Here is a 25,691-nt window from a genome sequence, read left to right as displayed (position 1 = left end):
TTCATCAACACATACCACACTATCTATCTATCTATCTATCTATCTATCTATCTATCTATCTATCTATCTATCTATCTATCTATCATCTATCCATCCATCTAGATAAAGAGACATGGCTGGGCACCACAGTGACTTTTTGTAACTGCAAATGTCTCTCTGTCACTCGCTCAGTTTGGTTTACAGTAATCAAAATTGTTCTACAAAAGTGTATGCTTGTGTAACCATCTGAAAAACTTGGTTGTACCAGTGTCAAAAGTGGGAGGAGACTTCAGCAGGTTCTGTGCTCTGTTCTTCTATTCAATCCAAACTTTGTTTTACTGTAATAGATTTTATATCATACTGTATGTGGTCTTGACCTCAACACTACTGTGAAATGAAAGTAGTGCGAGAGTGAAAGGAAAGACACTGATGTAATGAGGTTTTGTTTGTTCTCAAAATGAACAAACATCAGTCATCCATTACTAAGATGCCGACCTGAATGTTGTGTAGTTCAAGATAAAACTGGACGTGGTGCTGATGTTTTGACATGTGACCTTCTTAAAGTCTAAAATCTAATATCTTCTTCTTCTTTTTTAATCAAAATCAATCTATCTTTGTATATGTATATGTAATTTACTTGGGAATAAATCTGTTATGTTGCCTTGATGTTTTCTGTTCTCTTTATGGGACATGGTCTTGTAGTACTGAAATCTGACCACTAGATGGGGACATGGTGTTGGTTTGCAGCTCAGGAAACTCCTTCAACAAAGGAGCAGATGTGATGCATCACACGGCCATCAAATTCTATAATATTGCATAATAAATAAATAATTCAGTGGGGAAAAGGCTGTGAAAAGCTATGACCACTCCAGGCTTTGTGTTATCATGACCCAAAACTGTGGTTCAGAAGAGGCTGTAGCAACTTTCAAAGAAACCAACTTTCATCATGATCAACACAAAAACCTGACACTCACCTATATGTGCAGCAGTTGCACACAAGGCATTATCGATAAGGTAAGGTAAAGGTACTTTATTGGTCACATATACAGCTAGTACAGTGAAATTCTTTCTCTGCATTTAACCCATCCCTGAGGAGCAGTGGGCAGTTACGGTGCGGCGCCCGGGGACCAACTCCAGATTATGAGCCAGTGCCTTTGGTCAGTGGCACTGACTGGAGGATTAACCTAGCCGACATGTTTTTAGTGGTGGGGGAAACCGGAGCACCCGGAGGAAACCCACGCAGACACGGGGAGAACATGCAAACTCCACACAGAAAGGACCTGGGCGGCCGGGGATTGGAACCCAGGACCTTCTTGCTGTGAGGCAACAGTGCTAACCACTGTGCCAACGTGCCGCAGCACCTCCTGCCCTCCATCTGTGGCATTTTTATACCATTGTTTGTTTGTTTTTAAAAATCCCCATGCACAAGAGGAATTTATTTATTCATCCAAAAACACATGAAAAAGGGCACTTTTTGATATTAAGCAAAAAGGACAGGGGCCTTTTTTTTCTCACCAACCACAGCTCCCCACTAAACCATTTCTGACTTCAGATCAGTTTCATTGATTCTTGCCTTTACAATGATAGGAACCTCAGTCAGTTAATGTGCTTTTCATGTGAAGGTGTTGTGAGGGATCAACCTCAAACCACGAGTTCAAAATGTTCAACGCCAAAACCTCCTATCTTAAAGCAGATATCAGTGGAATGTTTTTGTTAATATAAGTCCTAAATAGTCCTATTTTCCGTCAGCAATCACTTACATGAAGTATTTCAGCCTAAACACGAGTCTCTCCGTCACTCTGCTCTGCTGTAACCCGAGGAGAAAATTTTCCTTGTGGGATACAAGTGTTATCCAATGAGGAGAGAGAACGGCATGAAGGGCTGTGTGTGCAGCCAAGGGATGCGCGTGAATGTGGTGACCAGTGTTGGGGCTCGTTACTCAAAAAAGTAATATATTACACATTACATATTACTCTCAAAAATAGTAATGCCTTACATTACTTTATTACTCCCTAGAGAAAGTAACTCGTTATATTACTAGTTATATTACTCGTTACATTTTTTTTAAAAATTGCATTCAAGAACCTGCTTTCAATCAAAGTAAATTAACTCGGGCGGTAATTTTTTTCGATCGATCAGCTGTGTTTACAGTTTCATAGTTCTGATGGTTAGACAGATGAATTAGTCCTCTAACACATCCGTGGGCCAGTTTGACATGTCAGAGTTTTTCAGAAGAGGGGCAAGTCAGGTTTAAGTGTCGGGAGTCACTGTCGGGATGCGAGTAATCTCGTCCCTCTGCAGTCTGTCTGTCTCTCTGCCGGTGCCGCGGTCACACTGTGTGTGTGTTACAGGACTGATTAAAACACACAACGTAACGTACGGATTGTTGAGTCCTTCTGACCTCAGTTTGTCAACTTTTACCCGGTTTCTCTGTGTCCACCGCTATCCTTCACCACGTTGAAAAGAGCTAGCAGCAGCATGTTCTGGGTCTTGTTGATGCTTCCATTTTTTTCTCATCTGTCCTTGCGGGTGCCGGCTGCCGGGTGGCGACCAATCGGTGATGGTAAATGATACCTCGTGCCAAACCCCAACCAATCACTGACCCATTCACGCCCCCCTCCCCCTCCCTTCTGTTCTGTGTGATGTCTGTGTGGTGAAGTTGCTGCTAGCAATGTAACGCAAGTAACGAGCTTGGAAAACTGTAATCTGATTACTATTTTCAGAAGAGTAATGCCTTACACTACTCGTTACTGGAAAAAGTAATCTGATTACAGTAACGCGTTACTTTGTAGCGCGTTACACCCAACACTGGTGGTCAGGGCCGGCCCTGTACATCTGGGGGCCCTAAGCAGGATAAAATTGGGGGCCCTGCCTCACAGTGTATATAGGCCTATGTACCATCAAATATTCATAAAACCAGCTACTGTATGCAACCCTTGCATATTTTATTGTACCTCTATCAACATGATGGCGAGCAGATATTTTATTACTAATTAGAGTCACTGAAACACTTAAAGCTGTCTAATTGCACTTGTCATTTTTTCTTCTACTTTGTTTTTGTCTGAATGTTAATGTTAATATTGTGAATGGCAATAGACGGCTCCAAACCTGCAGTATTAAATCACTACTTTTGATGTAGCAGAAAGATAAAAGATTCTACAAAAGATTACAGTTTGAACAGATTTGTTTTCTTTAAATTATCTGTACAGCTAAATTCTAGAACCCTTAAAACAAAACTTCAGTTGAGAAGAAGATAGAGGATGTTGGTTGGTCAGCAGCATCATCAGCAGTAACCATTGGAGCTGTGGAGAAGATTAGTAGAATTTTTTTAGCCACTTGTGTACACACAATTAAATTTTCCAACAGAGATAAACATATTGTGGCAACAAACAAGAAACTTACCAACTGGATGACTGGAACCAGCCACAGGGGAATGAGGATGTGGCAACATGACATATCTAATCAGCCATTAATAAATGGGTGATTGATCCTTTATCCCCTCACAGGAAAACAGCTGTTATCTTTTCACTGTAAACAGACCTTAAAATCAGCCAGGACATGTTAACTGCAGCAGGCTACATGTAGCAGCTTGCCAGCTAAGTGAGCTAACACAAGCACAGACATGTTTTTCGGCTAAACGTACATCCGGTAAACATAACATTAATTAGCCTTACCTTGTCCTTGTTTTTTTTTCATCCTCGACCTTCTTCTTTTTCCTATTTTCCGCACCTGACGGATATATCCTTTTGGACATCGTCGCTGTCCAAAAGCTAATCACCTCCTCGCAAATCGCAATCTCAGTGAGTGAGTGAGGGACGGAGGGAGGGGGCCAGGAGGGAGAGGGGGGGAGGGGTGGACGGTTAGACAAATGATTGAGCAAAGTTTGGGGGCCCCCTAGTGGCTGCGGGGCCCTAAGCAGCTGCTTAGTTCGCTTATAGGGAGGGCCGGCTCTGCTGGTGGTGACGTAGCACGAGGACCAATTGATGCCTGACAAGGGCGGGGGCTGTCAGTGCCCGATCCGTACCCGGAACACGATCCGTTCCAGCGCTTCTGCGCATGCGCCGTTTTACGGCATTAGCTTCAAAGCTATGCTAACTGATAGCCTAGCAGTAGAGCAGCTAAAAGTCCGCCGTAGCGTTGTTAAAACGTCACTTTATTAATTTTAAATATTTTTTCATGCGAGAAAGTCACAGTTTAGAGTCCTAATCTGTGGTCAGTTTATCCAAATGATCTGTTTGGAAGTTTGCTCCGAGGTTTTGGGAGAAGTGCAGAGCTAGCTGGGAGCAGCTACCTGGGAGTAGCCACCGGGAGCTAACGTTAGCTCGCTGCTCGGCTCATCTCAGAGGCAGCAGCCGGCCGGCTGAGGTGATCGACCATAGATATATAAACGTTTATATATCTATGGGATCGACCGGTCACCCAGACGTCGTCACGCCGGTGGAGAAAGCGAGCAGATTAATTTATGGTCTCACTGATTAGTTTGTGTAAGTTAAATGAAAAGTGAAGCTTCAGGAGGAGCTGGTCAGAGGAGCAGTGCTAACTTGCTGCTGTCTGTATGTGCAGAAATCACCACATTTACATCAATAAATAAATGTTTTACAATTAACTGATCGGTCTACATTATATTTAATTTAATCAGAAATAGAACAGAGGGGAATTCGTTGCGACGTGCTTGTGTTTTTCCTCATAGAACGTCTCTGTATTCATCCATATCCGCGGTGTCTGCCGTAAACTAAAAGAAGGGGGGAAGTGCGCATGTGCGTGCGCATGTGCGTGCGCATGCGCAGAACGGATCTGGAACGGATCGTGTTCCGGGTACGGATCGGGCACTGACAGGGGCTGCTAACTCATGGTGCGTTCAAAGAAACTCGTACTTTGTGTTTTTCCTTCCTGTGAAGTCATACCAGTTCGATCTGGTACGAGTTCACGGGTCGAAAGTTACGAGTGGCCGTTATAGGGAACTTTCACAGACAACAGGATGGTAAAAACACGAGCTACGGGTTACCTGGAACGCTACCAAGTCGTAGTTGTGACTTGAAGCTGTAACTTACGGTTTCAAAAGCCTGCCTTGAACGCAGCATTAGCCGAAACGGCCGTGAAGCTGATATCTGCTTTAATAGATGCAGATAAATGGTTTTTACCTTGCAATAGTGGTGTTTATTTATTTATAATGCGCAATTGTGCAATTATGACATTCTACAGTGCTGTTTCGAGCATTATTTCCTCAGGTTTTCGATAAACTCACCCTTTTGATGTGCTAAAAGTTTCAACACTGGGTGCTAATATGCTATCCTGCACAATTCAGACTATTCTTATCATTAACCTGACAGAGATACTATCAAATACTCGACTAGTACAGACGAAAAAAAGCACAAGGCTTACTTCAGGCACTCACGCGCAGGAGACAAGGTGATGCGTAACAGCCTTTAATAAATCAGGGCATGGATACAAAAGAACGCCGACCGGTCGTGGATCAAGGATCAGAGTCACAGGTGGGAGTCTCTTATATAAACTCTGTGGGTGGGCCAATGGCTGGCTGCTAATCAAAAACAATAAATGATAAATTAATACAGGTAAACAATTACATTGTGTGTATCAACCAAAGAATATAATAGTGAAAAATTATATGTAATCAAAGGATATATAATCAAAGAATAATAATAAGGGCTATGTTTATAGACAATGAGGACATACCAGACTAGATTATAGGCCTACTCGACTAGTACAGTTGGAAGACACGTTTTATTTAGAAAACAATGGAACAATCTGACAGAATAACCTCTAAGAACAGGTGATGCGTTGTCACTTAAGTGTTTCAATGCTAGAGCAGGGATGACAGAGAATACAAGCTTGTTCCTGCTTGATAGATCTTTTTTTTTTTTAATTGATCAATTCATAAATGCTTTTAATAGTATGAGAAAAGCTTTGATGTAGAACACGTTTGCCCTTCACCACAGGGAACATTTGATTAATTGATGAGAGATAGCCTAAATAGTATTTTAGAATTCTAATATAAATCATATATACACACTATAGATGAATCACCATAATTTCTGTTAAACATATCCTAGAGTAGCGTACTTTACCAGATTAAAAGACAAGCACTGACCAGTCTTTGTACTGCAATTCACATCCAATCAAAAATCAAGCTCCCCACCACTGCCACAACTAGAGTCAGAATAACAGGCATCAACATTTGTGTATATTCAGAAGAAATTTAGTGAGATTTAGCATTTGCCAGACATTGTTTCTAAAAGCGGAATACAACATATCTTAAAATTTTGCTACTTTCACAATTACTTACACATTGTCTGAAATTAAGGTTAAGCAACTTATACTGTACTGGAAAGAAACCTGCTTGCTAATAGGAAATATGGTGGTTCTGATTATTAAATGATAACCCACAAACTTGCACTCTGCCTTGTTTGCATATGACGCGAGAAACTAACTTAAAGTAACATTGCAGAGTTTTTCGGCCTTAAAATAATGTTTCCAGACTCATTGCAATGGTAGAAAAATGGTTAATAGGATGAATGGTGCTGCTGCTGCAGCCTGAGCGGGTTCGCGTCGGCTGAAACTGCACTATGTAACTTCCCTGCACGGGTACGAATCACCGCCCCCCCCTCCCCTCTGCGTCAAGAGAGAGACGTGGTGGGTAAAAGCGAAACTTACGGTTCCCCTCCGGTCGCCATCGTCGCCGCCGCTGCTCCCCCCTCTACCCCATCCACCCGCCACACAGTCTCCTTGCAAACATGTGGGAAATAGTGTCGTTTATTACCACTGTAATTCTGTAATATTCGCCTATCCAAGGAGTACCCAAAGTAAATTGAATGCTGTTCTTGAACTGTTTGGAGAATATGGATGGGCTTGGTCTCTTTTGAAAGGTATCACTCTGAAGTGTTTCCCCAAACTGAAATAATCACTATAAGTGCTACTATCATTGAGTAATCTAAGTGGGAACACACTGAATTAGAATGTTTTTATTCTCGCCTGAATTTTCTTTTTGCAATCAGATGCCTGAAGATGAGTGTAGCTGAGAATTTTAGCTGGAAAACACAATGGGACCACAGCACCTGGCCCCAGTTCAAATTTGATAACAATCCTGCTAAAAATGAGTATTTTACACATGTTTTTCTGAGTGTACGTCTAGGCGTTTTCCTAAAGTTGCCATTGAGAAACAATACATGCGCCAAAGTGCAGCTTTTGCACAGTTACGCATGAAGATGGCAGTGCTGCCTTTTCCCAGGGACCGTGAATGCAGCACATCGTTTTTTTCGGAATTTCATTGGCTATTCAATGCATCAGTTGCCATCAGGATCGGTTCCTATTGGCTGAAGTCATTCAGCGCTGTCAGAGGGGATGTTCTTCATGAGACACAGCCACTCATTCGATATTGCAGGCGGCAGCCGGGGACAGGGAGCTTGTGATTGGTCGAGTGAGCTGTCAATCGAAAGGTCAGAGTGCAGCACCATTTTGTGAAGTGAAATAAACATTGTTTTCATGTAAACGCCGGACTTTTGAGGAGAAATAATGGATATACAATGCGTAATTTCATAAGATGCAGCAGCGGGATGAGGCTATCTACCGGTACAACCGTGTGTTTTGGACTAAATACTTTACTGGATTGGATTTACTGGACTTTTCTGAATGTAACGACACCAAGTTTGTGGGGAAACCCTGTGATCCTGAGCCTGCCCTGACACAAATCGTGAGTTATATCGGCTTTTTACTAACTTTGTTAGCATGTTTATAGTCTGATTCGAGTGTTGCTGTGATGATTATATTTAGGAATGGTCGGCATATCTTTAATCACAAGAGTTTTAGCTTTCCAACGATATGTGGCATGACTATTTCAAGTGACTGGTGACATCCTCTATGACACCTCCCTGTTTAAAACCCCCCCGGGGGCCCGTGGGTGGGCCGTTGGAACGGGAAGGGGAATAAACGCTGGATGCGCTGGCTGATAAGTTTCGTTTTCGTTAAGTTTCGTTTTTCCCCCCAGACAATAGCGCTTCTCAACCAGATGGTGGAAGCACTGAGCTGAAACTCCGCAATGTTGCTTTAACTGTAAGTTGTAAGTTGTGTGTGCTATGTGAGATCTACTGTGTTTGACTCTGAACTTTTGCTGCAAACCAAATTCCCCTTCGGGGACATTAAAGATTTTCAAATCAAATCAAATCAAAGCTTCTACATCTTCATCTTCCTTACTAAAGCCAGCCTGAACAATCTCTTTGATTCTCTCAGTCTCCTGTGGTTGAGCAGCCGGCAGAACAGCCTTCAAGTCACCCTCTATTTTTGCCATCCTGGCATCGATCTGCATCTGAAATTCGTTCTTGTTCTTCAGGACCAGCTGGAGAATCCCTTCCTGGGCTGCGCTGCAGGATTCCTGCAGAATCCGACGCTCCTCTTTGAACTCTGGTTTCTCCTTATCCAAAGCCATGAGCCTGCCCAGACTGCTCACTCTGTCCATCAGGTATTGGTTGGACACTTCAGTGTAGGTCGTTGAAATCATGTGGACCAGGTTGGCAATGTTGGAGGCTTGAAAGGCCTGTTTGTACAGGAGGTCTTTGTTAAAGAGCTTCCCATTGTAAGTGAGTTGCATTGTAACATTAGATGTCTTGACAAAGTAGTGCAGTGTCTTGCTGAGGCTAGTTTTGACAATGTTGGAGACCATCTGGAAGAAGCGCACCATTTTCTCCCACTGCTCTTTGACTCTGCCCATGGCGTCCAGACCCTTCACCAGCATCTTGATGGTGGTCTCAAAGTCAATCTCTTTGATATTGCAACTCTGCATTTCAACAAGAATGTCAGTCAGCTCCTTCTGATTCCTCTCAATGTTCTCCACACTCTTCTCATATGCCAGCCGTGTTTGTTTGAGTTGTTCTCGGCTCTGCTCTATTTTGAAACGGGCAGTCTCAGTTGCTATCTGACTTGCTTTTTGTCTGCCTGTGCTCTGTGCTTTATACATCATAGGTGGTTTGGGGGTAAAAGCTGGAGAGCCTACATTTTTTTTGCTCTTGGAGTCAAAAGTGAGGGCTTCATCATTTAGCTTTGTAATGTTATTTATGACCTGTTCAGTTTTTGCCTGATCCCATGTGTGATCAGGGGAATACGTTGCCAGCTCTTTACATATGTTGATCCCTTTTTGACAGATTGCCAGAACGTTTGAAACGCCTTTTCCCTTTGGAAGTGTGTCCACTGCGTTAAAGATCCTTTGGAATTGATCTTCAGTCCATTTGGTCTTTGGAAGCTGTTTCTCCTGGTCATACAGGTCCTTCCAGTTTATTTCACTTCCATTGACAAACTGTGTAAGAGATTCTACAAGAATCAGAATCCCCCCAGATTTACTATAGCCTTGCATTTGTGGGTAGTCATCAACATTCTCACCTAAGGTGCTTTGGTTAGTGGGTGATTGTTCTGTGTACGATCTATATGTATTTGGGTTAAATATATTCATGATTCCAGTTACTATACCATCCAAAAAATCCATGCCGATCATAGCAAACCCAGAGGGAAGAGACTTCATGGATTCTTTGAACGTTGCTTGTGCTTCGTCCAGCTGTTTCTCCATGCTCTCCAGTGCTTTCTGGGACCGTTCATTCAGAAGTTGGGCACTCTGCTCCCTCAGTTTTGCCCCTTTCAGTTTCAGCTTGACCTTTTCCAGCTCTTCTCCATAAAAGTGTTGAGCGTTGATACAGGCCTCCAGCAGCTCCTGGATTAAATTGATCACGTCAATATATTTGTTTCTTACACTCTCTGCCAGTGCCACACAGTCGTCTGCAATTTCACGAATGTTGTCCAGTTGAATTGGTAGGAGGTTTTCAATAACTTCATCACTGCCCTTAAAAAGAGTTTTGACCGCTGCCTTCATGTGATCAGGAACTGTTCCTGTGTGAAGGCGGATTTGATCCATATTCACGTGGGCTTCATTGAATGCATGCCAGCCTGAGTTACAGATCTGCATGAGACAGGCCCTGAAGGACTCTGGGTATCTGATGTACTTGTAGTCATCTTTGGAGGTGTTATTTGATATGCTGAAATCTTTAACTGAGGATATGAATACAAGCTCCCCCATGATGGCAATAGAGAGGGGAGCAGGAGTGAGATACTGCTCCCAGTTTGCATAGGGTTTCATCAGCATCTTGGTGGTTTCTCGCATCTGTAGTGCAGTGGTGAGACTTTGAGTGGTCTGTGCAACTTGGTTGGCAGTGTTTTCTGTTGAAAAAAGGAGAAACAGAAGTTATTGGGTAATCTCTCACCCCATAAAAATACATATGGTGAAGTTTAGGGCTGCCACGATTAGTCGATTAGTCATGACTACGTCGACTATTAAAATCGTCCACAACTAATTTAATAGTCGATGCGTCGTTGTTGTTTTTTTTGTTTTTTTCAACTTTGTTTTTCTCTCAAAACTGCTGCGGCACCGTCCACACACGCACCCGCCGCTGCAGCCGCCCACCACACACATGTGCACTCAGTCATTCAAGGCGAGTACACATAGGCTAGGTGTTCTCTCTCTTTTCTCTCTCTACCTGTCTTGTCCCTCATCAAGCGGCACCGGTGTGACCCCCCACCGCCACCGCCGCTCCTCTCCCTCTCTCGCTCTCTCTCTCGCTCTCTCTCTCTCTCAATTCAATTTCACAAGCTTTATTGGCATGACTGTCATTACAATATTGCCAAAGCGTTACAGAAATGGTAAAATAACACATACAATATAAATAAATAAACAAATAATATAATAATACAGATGATACTAATGAACAAACAGTGTAGATATCATTTAGCAGGTAAAACTTAACAGGAGCAGCAGCTGCTCATATAGAGGAGCTCATGTTGAGCAGCTCTTCTCTCTTTTTGTGACAGGCACAAACATATTTTGCTGCTTCTAAAGCAGTGGCTCTTTGTTCTCCTAACAGATGACAGAATTTGTCCTGGTCTGAGAGTTGGGTGAAGTTGGGTGTTGTTAGTGTGATGTCAGTGTATGTCTGTGTTCTGATGTGTGTGTATGCGTCACAGTGCAGCAGGAAGTGCTGCTCTGTCTCCACCTGTCTATGTGGACAGAGCTGACAGAGGCGCTGGTCTCTGGGCAGCCAGGTCTGTCTGTGGCGGCCGCTCTCTAAAGCCAGGCTGTGGCCGCTGAGTCTGTACATAGTCAAGGTTTTCCTCAGTCTGGGGTCAGTTACTGTTTAGGGCCAAATAGCATTGCAGTTTGCTTTGGGATTTGGTTGTACATGTCCAATAGTTGATGTAATTGTCTTTTTGTTTTTCTGTAATTTGGTGGGGCCGGATTGTGTGAGGGTGGTCTTGGTGCTCGGTGATGGTGGAGCTGAGCCTGTGTACCAGCTGGCTGAGGGGACTCCTGTCTTTGCTCTCCTCTTGGCACTGCAGGGCTTTATAGTGGTAGGAGTTGGGGTCGCTGGCTTTGAGGTGTTGATTAGGGGTGGGCATTGCCAAGGACCGCACGATACGATACGCATCACGATACTTGAGTCACGATACGATACAATATTGCGATATCCAAATTTTGCGATATATTGCGATATTCTACGATATTCTACATAGTTCACTGAAAAATGTAAAAGGCATTATGCATCTTAAAATCCGAGTTATATGTACATCAAATGATAGTGATAATTTATGGGACAAACTGAGTCAAAACAATGTCATTCAAATTATCCGTGCCATTTTATACAAGTGAAAGTTACAACAACATACTGAACAACACACTGTCTGAGGCAGCAGCACAGTGACACCTCGCGGAGCAGAGGTGCAGAAGTCGTACTGGATTTACGTCTGAAACATGATTTTATTATTTGAAATAAAAAATTGAATTTTTTTTTGAAAAAAAAATCGATATTTAAATATTGAATATCGATATCGTATCGCGGTATAAAGTATCGCGATATATTGCCATATCGATATTTTTGCCCACCCCTAGTGTTGATAGAATTTGATTGCTCTTTTTTGGATCCGAATTAAAAGGGGAAATTGGCCTAATTCAGCTCTGCATCCGTTATTGGGAGTGTTCCTATGGACTTTGAGGATGTTTTTGCAAATCTCGGTATGCAGGCTTTCGATCGGGTGTTTGTCCCATTTTTCAAAGTCTTGGGTTACAAGAGGACCCCACACCTCACTACCATATAGTATAATAGGTTCAATTACCGATTTAAATATTTTCATCCAGACTCTAACAGGGATATCAATACATGAGGATTTTTTAATGGACCAGAAAGCTCTTCTGCCCTTGTCTCGCAGATCGTTAATGGCCAGATTGAAATTTCCTGTGGCTGTAATGTTTAATCCGAGGTACGTGTAACTGTGTGTGTGTTGTATGTCTGTAGAGTCCAGGAGGAACCTGTGTTGGTCTTTCTGACACTTGGGTCGTTTCTGGAAGACCATGACTCTGGTTTTGTCCAGGTTAATGGTCAGGGCCCAGGTCTGACAGAACTTTTGCAGATGATCTAATTGCTTTTGTAAAGCCTCCTTAGATGGAGCAAGCAGGATTAGATCATCTGCAAAGAGTAGACACTTGACTTCAGTGTCAGAGAGGGTGAGACCAGGGATGTCTGACTCTACCAGGGATTTGGCCAAATCATCAATATAAATATTGAACAGGGTGGGGCTGAGACTGCAGCCCTGCTTCACCCCTCTACTTTGGGGGAAGAAGTCGGTTTCCATGATTCCAATTTTTACAGCGCATTGATTATTTGTGTACATTGTCTTGATTATATCATAGGTTTTTCCCCCAATACCTTTTTCTAGTAGTTTCAGAAACAGACCATGATGCCAAATTGAGTCGAATGCTTTCTTGAAATCTACAAAACAAGAGAAGATTTTGTTTTTGTTGTGGTGGACGTGTTTCTGGATGAGGGTGTGGAGGGTGTAGATGTGGTCAGTGGTTCTATGTTGTGGAGTGAACCCAATCTGACTTAATATCGTTACCGCGTCCGGTCACAGCGGTCCTCGTCACGTAATGAGCGCTCATCTTACTGTAACGAGGAAGTCTTCTCTCCCGGCGTAAAACTACGTCAATATTTCCCGGTAGCTTCTCATCACAGTCCACACCTTGCAGAGTTTGAGCTGCACCTCAGTTTTACTTGTTTTCACTTGACAGAGTTTCACACAGAACTTTCTGTGTTTCTTTCCATGCTTCTCCCTCTGTGACAGTAAAAAGGCACATTTACATTTCTTCAGACAAGACGATTGTCTTATAAACTATATGATTTTTTTTTAACAGAACGACTAGCCCATTATTTACACTGAGCACAAGTTATATTTGAATAGGCCTACCAAAACTTTATTATTGTGAATAATTCCTTAGTTTCAGGTGTCTACCTCATTTTATTTAAATGTAGCTGCCAGAGACAAATAAAGGAAAGAAAAACCTATAAAACCTTTAAGTATTTATTTTGGTGTTGTTTAGGTCAGTGCCTTATCTTTATTTTACTCAGCTGTTTGCACTTTATGCTGCATATTTCTTGATGAACTATCATCTTAATTGTCTTTATTTTTAGTTAGCATATACCTTGATGTGACCGGGTGAGTCATCTCCCTCCTGGTCACTGCATGGCGCTGTTGTCAGCCGGGCGCAGGTTAATGGGGGGACGGCACTGTTGGGTGATTAAAACAGCTGTGTTGGTCGACATTTTCCCTCTCTGCTTCTGCTGTGCGGTGCGTCCGGTGAGCTGGCCGGCGTGCTTGTTTGTGTCCTCCTGTCGTATCATTAAGGTAGGAATTCTGCATATTTGCTGGTTTGTGTTTGCTGTTATTGGGCCTGAGGCCTCATCCTTTCGCTCCGTTGCAGTGTTGGAGCAACGGCGAGCTGGTGGAGCGACGCTGTGTGTGTGATTGGGACAGGTGTGTTTGGTCGCTGTTCTCCCTCTCTGCCTCTGCTGTGCGGCGCGTTCGGTGAGCGGGCTGGCGTGCATGCCCGAGTCTCCCCGTCATATCACTAAGGTAAGCATGCCGTGTTAGTTATTGTTTGGTGTTTTACTTTTATTGGCCCTGGGGCTTCATCCTCCCGCTCCGTTGCAGTGCTCGGAGCGGCGGTGAGCCGGAGGGAGCGAGCGGTTCTGGTGGGCGCGTGTTGGGTGCAGTAGAGCTCAGAGGTAGGCTGCTCTAATTGTCTGCTGTTGCAGTTTTACATCATTGCACTAGTTGTGACACTGTCTCTCTTGCTTTACAGCGGGGCGCTGTAACCAGCGGCCCCCACTCTCCTAGTTCTGCACACTATCCTGCGTCCTGGTGTGTTCCGGTCATCGGCCACCATGATGTTTGCTGCTGTTTTGTTTGGCTCGATTACATGGTTTTGATTAAATGATTGTTGTTGCCGACGATAGTGACCTCGGAGACATTTAACAATTTATTTATTTTCTTTCTTGTTTTCTTTTTTTCTTTTTGTGGGGGGGCGGGTTTGATAATTGTTTAATTGTTCTCCTCTAATTTGTATTTGAATATTTTAAGAAGACTTTATTATGTTGGTTTTGTATTATAAATAATATCTAATTGTTCTTGGTGTGTGTGAGGAGGTCAGCTAGACTGCGGCCATCTTAATTTTTCCCTCTCTCCCTGTGGACAGGTGCTGTAGTCCAGCGCGGCGGCCCAATCCCTGGTGGTGGCTTCTTCACTTCTCCATTGCGTGTGTATGCAGTGTCACGGGTGATATTATTTTTCTTGGTTTGTTTCTCCTTCCCCTTGGTTTGGTTTAAGGTCGCCGTGGCTGGCCCAGCCCTATCCATTCCCCTTTCTTTGGCCCAGTCTTTTGTGAATGTGAAATATTTTGGCAACTATTGAAGTTTTATAGAAACAATATTGTGACAATAAATTATTATTCTTTTTATACCTGAACTCTCCCCTGTGGTGATTCGAGCCTGCGTGACCTTTTTCATTTTTATAAAAAACAGTAACTATTTCCTGGGGCGAAACTCCCCAGGTGGCGTTGTTGGCAACCACTCACCACTACTCACCACTCCACCTCGCCACATCTTGGCGTTGTCGGCAGGATCACCACATTTAAAGGGGCAGGGACGTGTTTTTTTTTTTTTGGTTGTGTTTGTTTGTTTGTTTTTTTTTGCTATTGAGATTGATTTATTCTTTTTCATTGATATTATTGTTTCTAGTTACAGAGTCAAAACAGCAGCATCCATCCCAAGAACCAGACTTCAGTATCGTGAGTATTGGTGCTATTCCACAGCCATCATGGCGGATGAGGTACAGCGACTTAGGGATTTAGTGTCACAGCTAGAGGCAGACAATGAGCAGCTACAGCGGGAGCGCACTGCTTCCCGGGACGTGCCCGGTGGAGCTGTTGCAGGTCCCTCCGGTTCAGCTAGCTATGCCCCATCTAGTGCTGCTACTGTCACGGAGCGGTTGGTTGTGGTTCCCAGAGACCGTAAATGTCCCTTGTTTAATGGGAAGACAGGTTTAGGGATAGCTGAGTGGACGGAGGAGATCGAGGCATGCATGCGGGTTCGCCACCTTTCCGCCGCCGACAAAGCCCTGTTCATTTTTGATCATTTAGATGGGGAAGCCCGAGAGGAGATCCGGTTTAGGCCCAGCACAGAGCGAGGAGATCCAGCTAAGATTTTTGCTATTCTGAGGGAACTGTATGGCTGTGCACAATCTTATGTAACGTTGCAGCAGGCCTTCTTCTCTAGGAAACAACAGGAGGGGGAGACTCTGCAGGAGTATTCCTTGGGCCTGCTGGCTTTAATGGAGCAGGTTGAGCGGTGCGCACCCGACGGGATTCCTAATGCTGGGGATCTTTTGCGTGACCAATTTGTAGAGCATGTTCTTGACAGTTCTCTCCGTCGAACGCTTAAACAGTACGTCCGTAGCAAGCCGACCGCTTCCTTGTTGGACGTACGCGCTGAGGCTATCAGATGGGAAAGGGAGGGCCAATCAAGTGGGTTTAGGGGGCGAAGCCATTCGTTACCATCAGCTTACGGTCTCCAGTATGGGGTGCAAAGCGACTCCCACCCACGTCATCCCGTTGCCCCTCCCAGGTCAGAGATGAGTGATTTAATGGAACTTTTGAAGCGTCAACAGGCCCAACTTGACCAGCTCACGCAGACTGTGGCTGCTCTGCAGGCCCCACGACCACCAGGGAATTTCTTTCGAAATGGTCCTTTAATTTGTCGAAGGTGTCAACAGCCAGGCCACATCGCACGGGAGTGCCGGGGCCCAACCGTACCCCCTCGTGCACGGGCCAACTCTTTTGGTGGTGCAAACCCTCAGGTTACCAGGGCGACCTCCTCGGCTCATCAGCCGGAAAACTGACACCCTCTGAGTCGGCGGGCCTCCGCTCAGATGGGGAAGTCAAGGGCTCACAGGAAGAGTTAGTTGCTGGTTTGATGTCGTCATGTCCAAAAATTGATGTTGTGTTTAGTGGTGTTCATGTCCCTTGTTTGGTCGACACTGGGTCTATGGTGTCCACCATTACTGAGAGCTTCTTTCAACAGCAGTTCTCATCTTGGGACCAGGATCGGCTTCGGTCGTGCAATTGGCTGCAGCTGCCTGCCGCTAACGGGTTAGAAATTCCCTATGTTGGTTACTTAGAGCTTAATGTTTTATTGTGTGGAAAGGTAATTCCTCGCTGTGGGGTGTTAGTCGTCAAGGACCCCCCCGGCGCTGTGTCTTCCGTCCCTGGCATCTTGGGGATGAACGTCATTCGCAATTGTTACAGAGAGCTTTTTGGAACTCATGGTTCTTCCTTGTTTGCCTCGCCACCCGTGTCGCACGCTCCAGGTCCAATCTTTGAAGCGCTGCAGCAGTACCATCAGTCTTCAGTCAGCGAGCCAAACCCGTGCACAGGCACTGTGAGGGTCGGGGGTGAGTGGACGATACGAATACCTGGTGGGGTCCTTAGGCTTGTCGCCAGCACTTGTCCCGAGCAGGCCAGCGATCAGGCTGTGCTTTTCGAACCCTTGGAATCTGGTCTGCCATGTGGCTTGCTTGCTTCTCCCTGTCTTGTTCGTGTCATCCGAGGCACTGCTTACATCCCGGTGATCAATCTGGGGACGACAGATGTTCTTCTGTACCCTCGGACTCGTCTTGGCTCCCTCTGTGGGGCCCAGGTAATCAGTCTACCTCCGGGCGTGACTGAGGTTAAGTCGATCACCGCCAGTGTTTCTGCCCAGGGAGCAACCAGTGTAGCACAGGATGAGCTAGCATCTATTGACTTGGCTACATTGTCTGATGAGGACCGGAGGGAGGTGAGATCATTATTGCAGCGGTACCGTTCTGTCTTTTCCACCCACGATGGTGACTTGGGTTGCTCAAATCTCATATCGCATAACATACCACTGCTGGATGATGCGCCAGTCCGGCAGCGTTACCGCCGCATCCCACCCTCTGAGTACGAAGAGGTGAAGTCTCATATCAACCAGCTTCTTGAGACCAAGATCATTAGGGAAAGTTGCAGTCCTTATGCGTCGCCGATTGTTTTGGTCAGAAAGAAGGACGGGAAACTTCGACTGTGTGTAGACTATCGTTTGTTGAACACCAAGACCCGGAAGGATGCGTTCCCTCTCCCTCGCATTGAGGAAAGTTTGGATTCTCTCTGTGGTGCTCGTTGGTTTTCCACGATAGATCTGGCTAGCGGATACAACCAGGTTCCAGTTGCAGAGGAAGACAAACCCAAAACAGCATTCTGTACACCGTTTGGACTTTTTGAATTAAATCGAATGCCTTTTGGGTTATGTAATGCCCCGAGCACTTTTCAACGATTGATGCAGAGAATGTTCGGGGGTCAGCAAGGTCAGTCTTTGCTTCTTTACTTAGACGACATTATTGTCTTCTCTTCCTCCGTCAGTGAGCACTTACAACGGCTGGAGGCCGTTCTGGGCCGGCTCCAACAAGAAGGCCTGAAAGTTAAGCTGGGGAAATGTGCGTTCTTTCAACAGCAGGTCAATTATTTGGGGCATGTTATCTCCAGCCAAGGCGTTTCCACCGACCCTGCTAAAATCGAGGCCGTGGCAAAATGGCCACGTCCACGCCAAGTGGCTGAGTTGCGCTCGTTTCTCGGCTTTGCGAGTTACTACAGGCGGTTTGTAGAGGGCTTCGCGAAATTGGCTGCCCCCCTTCACAAGCTGGTGGCGACTCTTGCCGGTACGAAGTCCAGAAGAGGGTCAGGGCAGGCCTTTAGTGATGCTTGGACGTCCCACTGCTAGGAGAGCTTTGAGGCCCTTAAGTCCAGGCTGGTTTCTGCTCCTGTGTTGAGCTATGCAGATTTCTCGCGTCCATTTATCCTGGAGATCGATGCGAGTTATAGTGGTTTGGGAGCTGTCCTTTCCCAGGAGACAGAAAATGGCGTAAGACCACTGGCTTATGCTAGTAGAGGCCTCCGGCCCACGGAGCGCAATATGAGCAATTACAGCTCGATGAAACTAGAGTTCTTGGCACTTAAGTGGGCCATGTCTGAAAAATTCCGTGACTATCTGATGGGGCACAAGTGCATCGTCTTTACAGACAACAACCCACTGAGTCATCTCAATTTGGCCAAGCTTGGGGCGACAGAGCAGCGATGGGCTTCGCAGCTTGCCATCTTTGACTTTGAAATAAAGTATCGTTCGGGTCGCAGTAATAAAAATGCAGACGCGCTCTCCCGGAAGCCCGAGGTTGTATCCAGCGCCATCGGTCAACTCTTGCCTGGTACGCCAGTCCCCAAGGTCCTTCAGGAAGTGTCACGTCCAGCTCCTGGGGCGACGGTGACCCAGTCCATCGTTTCGGCCCTCCCAGGCCAGTCCACTGTCGACATTGGTTCCTTGCAGGAGGCGGATCCGCTCCTGAAGGAGGTCTTGTCTTTCTGGAGGAGGCAAACTCGGCCTTCTGCAGTTGAACGGCGTCAGCTTTCTCCATCAGTCATGGCTGTGTTACGTCAGTGGGACCGTCTGGTTGACCATGAAGGGGTACTGCATCGTCGGATCTTCCTCCCGGAGGGTGGAGAGGGGATTCTTCAGCTCCTCCTCCCAGCAGTTCTCAAAGAGGAAACTTTGAAACAACTTCACGAACAGCATGGTCATCAGGGCGTTGAACGGACCACCGAATTGGTCAGGCGTCGTTGTTATTGGCCAGGAATGTTCCTGGACATAAAGAGATGGGTACAGGAATGTGAACGTTGTCAAGTTGCAAAAGACTCTGGCTCGGTGCCACATAGCTTTATGGGCCATTTGTTGGCCTCCCGGCCAAATGAAATTGTGGCTGTGGATTTTACACTGCTTGAGCCTTCCCGAAGTGGTTTTGAAAATGTTCTTGTCATGACTGATGTCTTTAGTAAATTTTCTGTAGCTGTCCCCACCCGGGATCAGCGGGCTTGTACCGTTGCTCGTGTTTTGTTACATGAATGGTTCTACCGGTACGGGGTTCCGAGTCGCATCCACTCAGATCAAGGTCGTTGCTTTGAGAGTCTGTTGATCAAACAACTTTGCTGCTTGTATGGTGTTAATAAATCCCGCACCACTCCATACCACCCTGCCGGGAATGGGCAGTGCGAACGGTTCAACAGAACTCTCCACAATCTTCTTCGCACCCTGCCAGTTTCACAGAAACAGGACTGGGCTTCTTGTTTGCCACAGCTGCTTTTCAGTTATAACAGCACACCACATCAGGTTACTGGCGAGTCCCCCTTTTTCCTGATGTGTGGGCGGGAGCCACAGCTTCCGATCGATTTCCTTCTTGGTCGAGTTAAGGACCCGGTCCCAGGCGAGGTACAGGATTGGATCATTGAGCATCAAGCGAGACTTGAGGTAGCATTTGAGGGTCCTAAGGAGCGGCTGTTGGCTGCTGCAGGCCGCCGAAAGGAGAGGCATGACCAGAGAGTCAGAGAGGTGCCTTTCCAGGTTGGTCAGTTGGTATATGTGCGGGACCTTGGTGTCAGAGGTCGGCACAAGATTCAGGATGTCTGGAGCTCTTTGGTCTATCAAGTAGTGAAAGCTCCAGGTCAGGGTGCAGTGTACACTATCGCTCCTGTGGAGGCTTTGCATCAAGAGCGGACAGTACACCGTGACATGTTGAAGGCTGTCGTCAGGCCCGAGCCCTTATTCCACCCCCGGAGGAGCAACCTCCCCCAGCTGTGTTGGAAGCTGACAGCGACTCTTCTGTTGATAATCTTTACTTGCTGGTTCCAGAAACCCCATTGCCCCGCACCCCAGTGGTGCCAAGCTCGGTTGGCTCCTCACGCCAACTTTGGAGAGACCACCTAGGAGGTGGGTCCAGCCCCGGCGCTGCTCCACAGCCGGGAGGTTCTGTACCAGCTCCGTCGCACCCTCCCAGGGATCCACCCTGTTCCAGTCAGCAGGCTCCACGTCGTACACCTCGTTTAACAGCTGGTCTGCACTCAAATGTCTCTCATCTCCCACGCTCCATCGGTCTAGATGGTGCTACCAATGAGCAGCCCGTACTTACCGCTCAGTCTGCTCACTTTAGGCCTTGGAGTTGAGGTTTCACGGTGGTTCATCGTCGGGACGCCGATGCAAGAAAGGTGGGGTAGATGTGACCGGGTGAGTCATCTCCCTCCTGGTCACTGCATGGCGCTGTTGTCAGCCGGGCGCAGGTTAATGGGGGGACGGCACTGTTGGGTGATTAAAACAGCTGTGTTGGTCGACATTTTCCCTCTCTGCTTCTGCTGTGCGGTGCGTCCGGTGAGCTGGCCGGCGTGCTTGTTTGTGTCCTCCTGTCGTATCATTAAGGTAGGAATTCTGCATATTTGCTGGTTTGTGTTTGCTGTTATTGGGCCTGAGGCCTCATCCTTTCGCTCCGTTGCAGTGTTGGAGCAACGGCGAGCTGGTGGAGCGACGCTGTGTGTGTGATTGGGACAGGTGTGTTTGGTCGCTGTTCTCCCTCTCTGCCTCTGCTGTGCGGCACGTTCGGTGAGTCTCCCCGTCATATCACTAAGGTAAGCATGCCGTGTTAGTTATTGTTTGGTGTTTTACTTTTATTGGCCCTGGGGCTTCATCCTCCCGCTCCGTTGCAGTGCTCGGAGCGGCGGTGAGCCGGAGGGAGCGAGCGGTTCTGGTGGGCGCGTGTTGGGTGCAGTAGAGCTCAGAGGTAGGCTGCTCTAATTGTCTGCTGTTGCAGTTTTACATCATTGCACTAGTTGTGACACTGTCTCTCTTGCTTTACAGCGGGGCGCTGTAACCAGCGGCCCCCACTCTCCTAGTTCTGCACACTATCCTGCGTCCTGGTGTGTTCCGGTCATCGGCCACCATGATGTTTGCTGCTGTTTTGTTTGGCTCGATTACATGGTTTTGATTAAATGATTGTTGTTGCCGACAATAGTGACCTCGGAGACATTTAACAATTTATTTATTTTCTTTCTTGTTTTCTTTTTTTCTTTTTGTGGGGGGGCGGGTTTGATAATTGTTTAATTGTTCTCCTCTAATTTGTATTTGAATATTTTAAGAAGACTTTATTATGTTGGTTTTGTATTATAAATAATATCTAATTGTTCTTGGTGTGTGTGAGGAGGTCAGCTAGACTGCGGCCATCTTAATTTTTCCCTCTCTCCCTGTGGACAGGTGCTGTAGTCCAGCGCGGCGGCCCAATCCCTGGTGGTGGCTTCTTCACTTCTCCATTGCGTGTGTATGCAGTGTCACGGGTGATATTATTTTTCTTGGTTTGTTTCTCCTTCCCCTTGGTTTGGTTTAAGGTCGCCGTGGCTGGCCCAGCCCTATCCATTCCCCTTTCTTTGGCCCAGTCTTTTGTGAATGTGAAATATTTTGGCAACTATTGAAGTTTTATAGAAACAATATTGTGACAATAAATTATTATTCTTTTTATACCTGAACTCTCCCCTGTGGTGATTCGAGCCTGCGTGACCTTTTTCATTTTTATAAAAAACAGTAACTATTTCCTGGGGCGAAACTCCCCAGGTGGCGTTGTTGGCAACCACTCACCACTACTCACCACTCCACCTCGCCACATTAAGTTAAACACTTCAAGCTGAATGCTAATGATGGTATATAAGAGCAGCTGCATGCTGGTGCGATAAACTGTATGTTTTACATTCAATTTACGTATGATCCGATTAGTCGACTAATCGAAAAAAATAGTCGTTGACTAGTCGACTATCAAAATAATCGTTTGTGGCAGCCCTAGTGAAGTTATTCACCCTCGCAACCTGGTGGAAAACAAGAAATTAGCACATTTTTACAATTTTGAAATGTTTTAACTCATGTGTTTAAAATATTCAGCACAGTCTGTCAGGCCTCACATTAACTTTTTTTTTTTAGCAAGGCATCTTGGCCCTTTGAAATTGGGGCATCTCAGTCAAAATATAGAGCACCAAATTGCAAAACCAAATTAATCAAATTATCAAGAAAAATAAAAACATTAAATTCAATATTATTTAAATGATGCCAAACAGTTAAACTCAATTATTGAGTCCTTAAATCAAATAGTAGTTTGTTGGAATGTATTAGAACAGAAGTTTATGATCGGTCCATCTGCTTGAGTTTGCCTCTGTAAAGATGAGGTAATATGGTGTTTAGATAAAGACAATTATATCAAAAATAGACAGTACATACAGTGGGGCCCTACTGCTTCACTTTGCTGTTGGCTCCTTTCATCTGTTGAAGTTCGCTCTCTTTAACTTTACAACAACATAATTTCCTCTTTCCCTGGCCTCTTTCATTGCTGAGATGAGGTCTGCTCTTTTCTTCTTCAGCAATTGAGAGAAGTCCTTATTTATGTAAACTGTGGTGTTGTTGTTGTTGAGGTGAGCTTTCACCTTCGCATGAACAACAGGGTTCACATATGGAATCAATTGGACAAATTTTCAGTTGTTCAAAAACTCTCTGACCGTCTGCTCAGTATCTGACCAAGACTCCTAAGCGTCGTTCTGTATCAGACCATCAATAACTACATGGGTGGAAAGGGTGAGTTGCCTGACATCACATGGGGAGTTTCAACCCAAGAAATAATTTCAGTGACGTTGAGGACGCGCAAGGTTCGAAACAGGGCAAGAGAGTGAAATTTACAAGTGAAAAAGCAATGTGTGTGAGGGTAATGACAATGACTTATGAGACTGATACCAGGACAGACAACATGACGATGTTGACATACTGGTGTAAGATGAATTTTATTTTATTATAAGGGACTATTTTATGTTGTGTGATTAGAACTGTGTTGTGTTAGGATGTTAGGGCATATTGATCTGGGGGGCCAAGAGTCGAATGTTGGGGGGTGAAATGTCAGTTGGGTTGAGGAGAAGATGAGAGAGAGACTGGCGGTTGTGGTTTTGGTCCTGTGAAAATAAATCATAGTTTTGGGCTAACCCAGAGTTCCCGTGCTGTTCCTATCATCTACAACCCCCGGATCGAGGTGATGCTAATACAGTCTGTCCTACATGTAGAAGACTAAAGTACAGGTGGGGGGATGGGGCTCTGCAGACACCACCACACAGGAGTAGAAGCCCACAGGCAAAGATAATCTATATCTCTGTGGCTAACTCTGGCGGCGGAGACACATACCTTGGCCCCGCACTGGCTGAGGAAACAGAGAGATGAGGACCATGCCCAGCAGGCAGAGACTCTGTCTCGCTGTAAACGGCATCCTGATACCAGCAGACAGGAGGACACAACACACCTGTGCAGGAAGACGAGGGTGAGGAGAGAGGAGAGGGAGGATATGGCAAGGAGGAGGACCAGGGAGATAGAGACAAGAAGAGAGAGGAGTTGGGAAAATGGTGAAGGGAGAGGGAAGAGGGGTAATTAGGTGAGAGGATGGAGGAGAATGACAGGTGGTGGTGGGGGAGTGAAGATAAGCAGGGATGTGAGAGAGTACAGAGGAAGTAAGGAGGAGAATAGAAGACAGAAAGAGCAGCAAAAAAGAGGAATGAGGGAGAGGGAGAGAAACTCAGGAGGAAAAGAGGTGTGAGAGAGGAGCAAGGATGACAAGGAGGAAGAGGTGGAGGGAGGAGAAAGGATTTAAAAAGTGGGATTGAGGACTTAAATTAACCACATAGCATTTTATAAACATGTCCTTGATAATGTTTCAGTACTGAGGCTATTAGATCATTAATGTTTCTTTAATTACATACATGTCTTGCTTATATTTTGCTGTTAATGCATGTGTTTCCTAAAAGACTGGAGATTGCATTGACTGCCACTTCAGACTAAAAACTTGGCAAGCATATATGAACAAGTTTAATGACCAACCCTCCCCCCTCCTCCATTCCATTCCTAAAGTGATAGCCTACAGCGATCTAATTTAATGATGCTACCAAATCAATGTCTCTTTTAATACCTCTGTAAGTCCCTTTGTGTGCAGAATTAAATGGACTATTAGCCTACATGGCAAGCCATTTTAACATTTAAAAGCCAGACTGGATATGTGTTGCAGATATCTGTAATTCAGTTTTGCCTAGTCAAAAAGAATATACTATCTGATATCCACAACTAAATTATTTCTATCCACAACTACATTCTTCCTAGGACAAATGAAGTCACTTTTGCCATTCATGTGTATGGGGTTTGTCATTACAAATATCTACAATTCAGTTGCAGATATCCGCAATATGAATCATGGATACCTGTAACTGAATTATGACTAGTAGTAATTCCAGTTTGAGATATCTACAATTTGATTTTGAATAGTCATAATTCCAGTTCAAGATATCTAATTCACCCCAATTAAAGATATCTACATGTCCCTTTTCAGATATCTTAAATTAAGTTTTGACTAGGCAAAATGACGTTGTAGATATCTGTAAATGAAATTAGGAATAGTCGTAATTCAGCTCAGGTGAAGCTCTCTCTCTGTCTCTCTCTCTCGTGCATGTGAGGGACAGAGCGCGGAGCAGCAGTGGACACACCCACACCCACAAACAATAATCCGCAATGAGAGAGGGAGAGAGAGGTCCACATGCGCGCATGCAGCGCGCAGGTACGCGCTCATACACACAAATAACCCGCAATTGAGAGGGGGGGGGGGGAGTATTTCAGACTCAGAGCATGGAGGAAGGCTCGCATGAAGTAGTAGGCTGAGGCTCCATTTCACAGTCACTTATGTCCGGTTCTTGTGGGGCTTTTCTTTTATAAAAACGATGCATGATGCTGTTGCTTGTTCCTTGCTCTTTGTGAAATCAAATGTATTTTCGTGGTTAAATTATAAAACAATGTGCTGCGCAGTCACGCTGACCCCGGTGGGGACGTCATGACATGTTACTGACAACGGGTTAATTTTATATATTTATTTATCTAAAATTAATTTACAATTGTATTAATCCATTCATATGTAAAAAAAGAATGTATTTATGTATTCAATTTTATGCACTTTTGAAAGGTGCCCTGACTGAAAAAAGTTTGAGAAAGGCTGGTCTATTCCATACATATAGATTTGACAGATTAAGTTGCTGATTTTTGGTTAAGATGGTGCAGTAAATCATGAAAAACGTTATGTAACATATGAATTCACTTACCTTTCCTATCATTCAGTCTCTGGTTTAGTTGAGAGGTTTGGACTGAACTCTTCTCAAATCACCTCCTTAAATACAAATCTAAGAGACTAGCCCCTCCTCCCAGCACTCACCTAATCATCTCCTCCTCCTGTTTACTTATACTTTGTTCCAGATGAACTTTAAACTATTCTGGTTTTTATCAGATGTGTTGTGCCATGCATATTTCAGACACACACTAGGGATAGTTCACCCAAAATTCAAATTTCACTCATTTCACCTTCATGTCGACTAAGGGCTGGGAGAATTTTCAGAGTCC

General features: G+C 45.1%; 1 protein-coding gene and 1 long non-coding RNA gene across 2 annotated transcripts; both read right to left on the bottom strand.

The window, feature by feature from the left end:
- Positions 1–3,194: 3,194 nt before the first annotated feature.
- Positions 3,195–3,748, bottom strand: LOC310993615. The gene is made up of 3 exons (XR_014595748.1): positions 3,654–3,748; positions 3,382–3,507; positions 3,195–3,281 (listed from the first exon to the last, which is right to left on the bottom strand). It is a non-coding gene; the product is annotated as an uncharacterized lncRNA (long non-coding RNA).
- Positions 3,749–8,152: 4,404 nt separating this feature from the next.
- LOC310993804 (uncharacterized protein) lies at positions 8,153–25,457 on the bottom strand (the record flags this gene model as incomplete). Its single annotated transcript, XM_083982283.1, has 3 exons — positions 25,397–25,457; positions 23,448–23,562; positions 8,153–10,194 (listed from the first exon to the last, which is right to left on the bottom strand). Exons 1-3 carry the CDS (start codon positions 25,406–25,408, stop codon positions 8,153–8,155), a joined length of 2,169 nt encoding a protein of 722 aa, XP_083838409.1. The 5' UTR covers positions 25,409–25,457.
- Between the last annotated feature and the right edge of the window lie 234 nt (positions 25,458–25,691).

Source organism: Trachurus trachurus (assembly GCF_905171665.1).
Source record: "Trachurus trachurus genome assembly, chromosome: 11".
Classification (NCBI taxonomy): domain Eukaryota; kingdom Metazoa; phylum Chordata; class Actinopteri; order Carangiformes; family Carangidae; genus Trachurus; species Trachurus trachurus.
The sequence above is the reverse complement of the archived record's forward strand: the minus strand, read 5'-3'. Positions and strand labels throughout refer to the sequence as shown.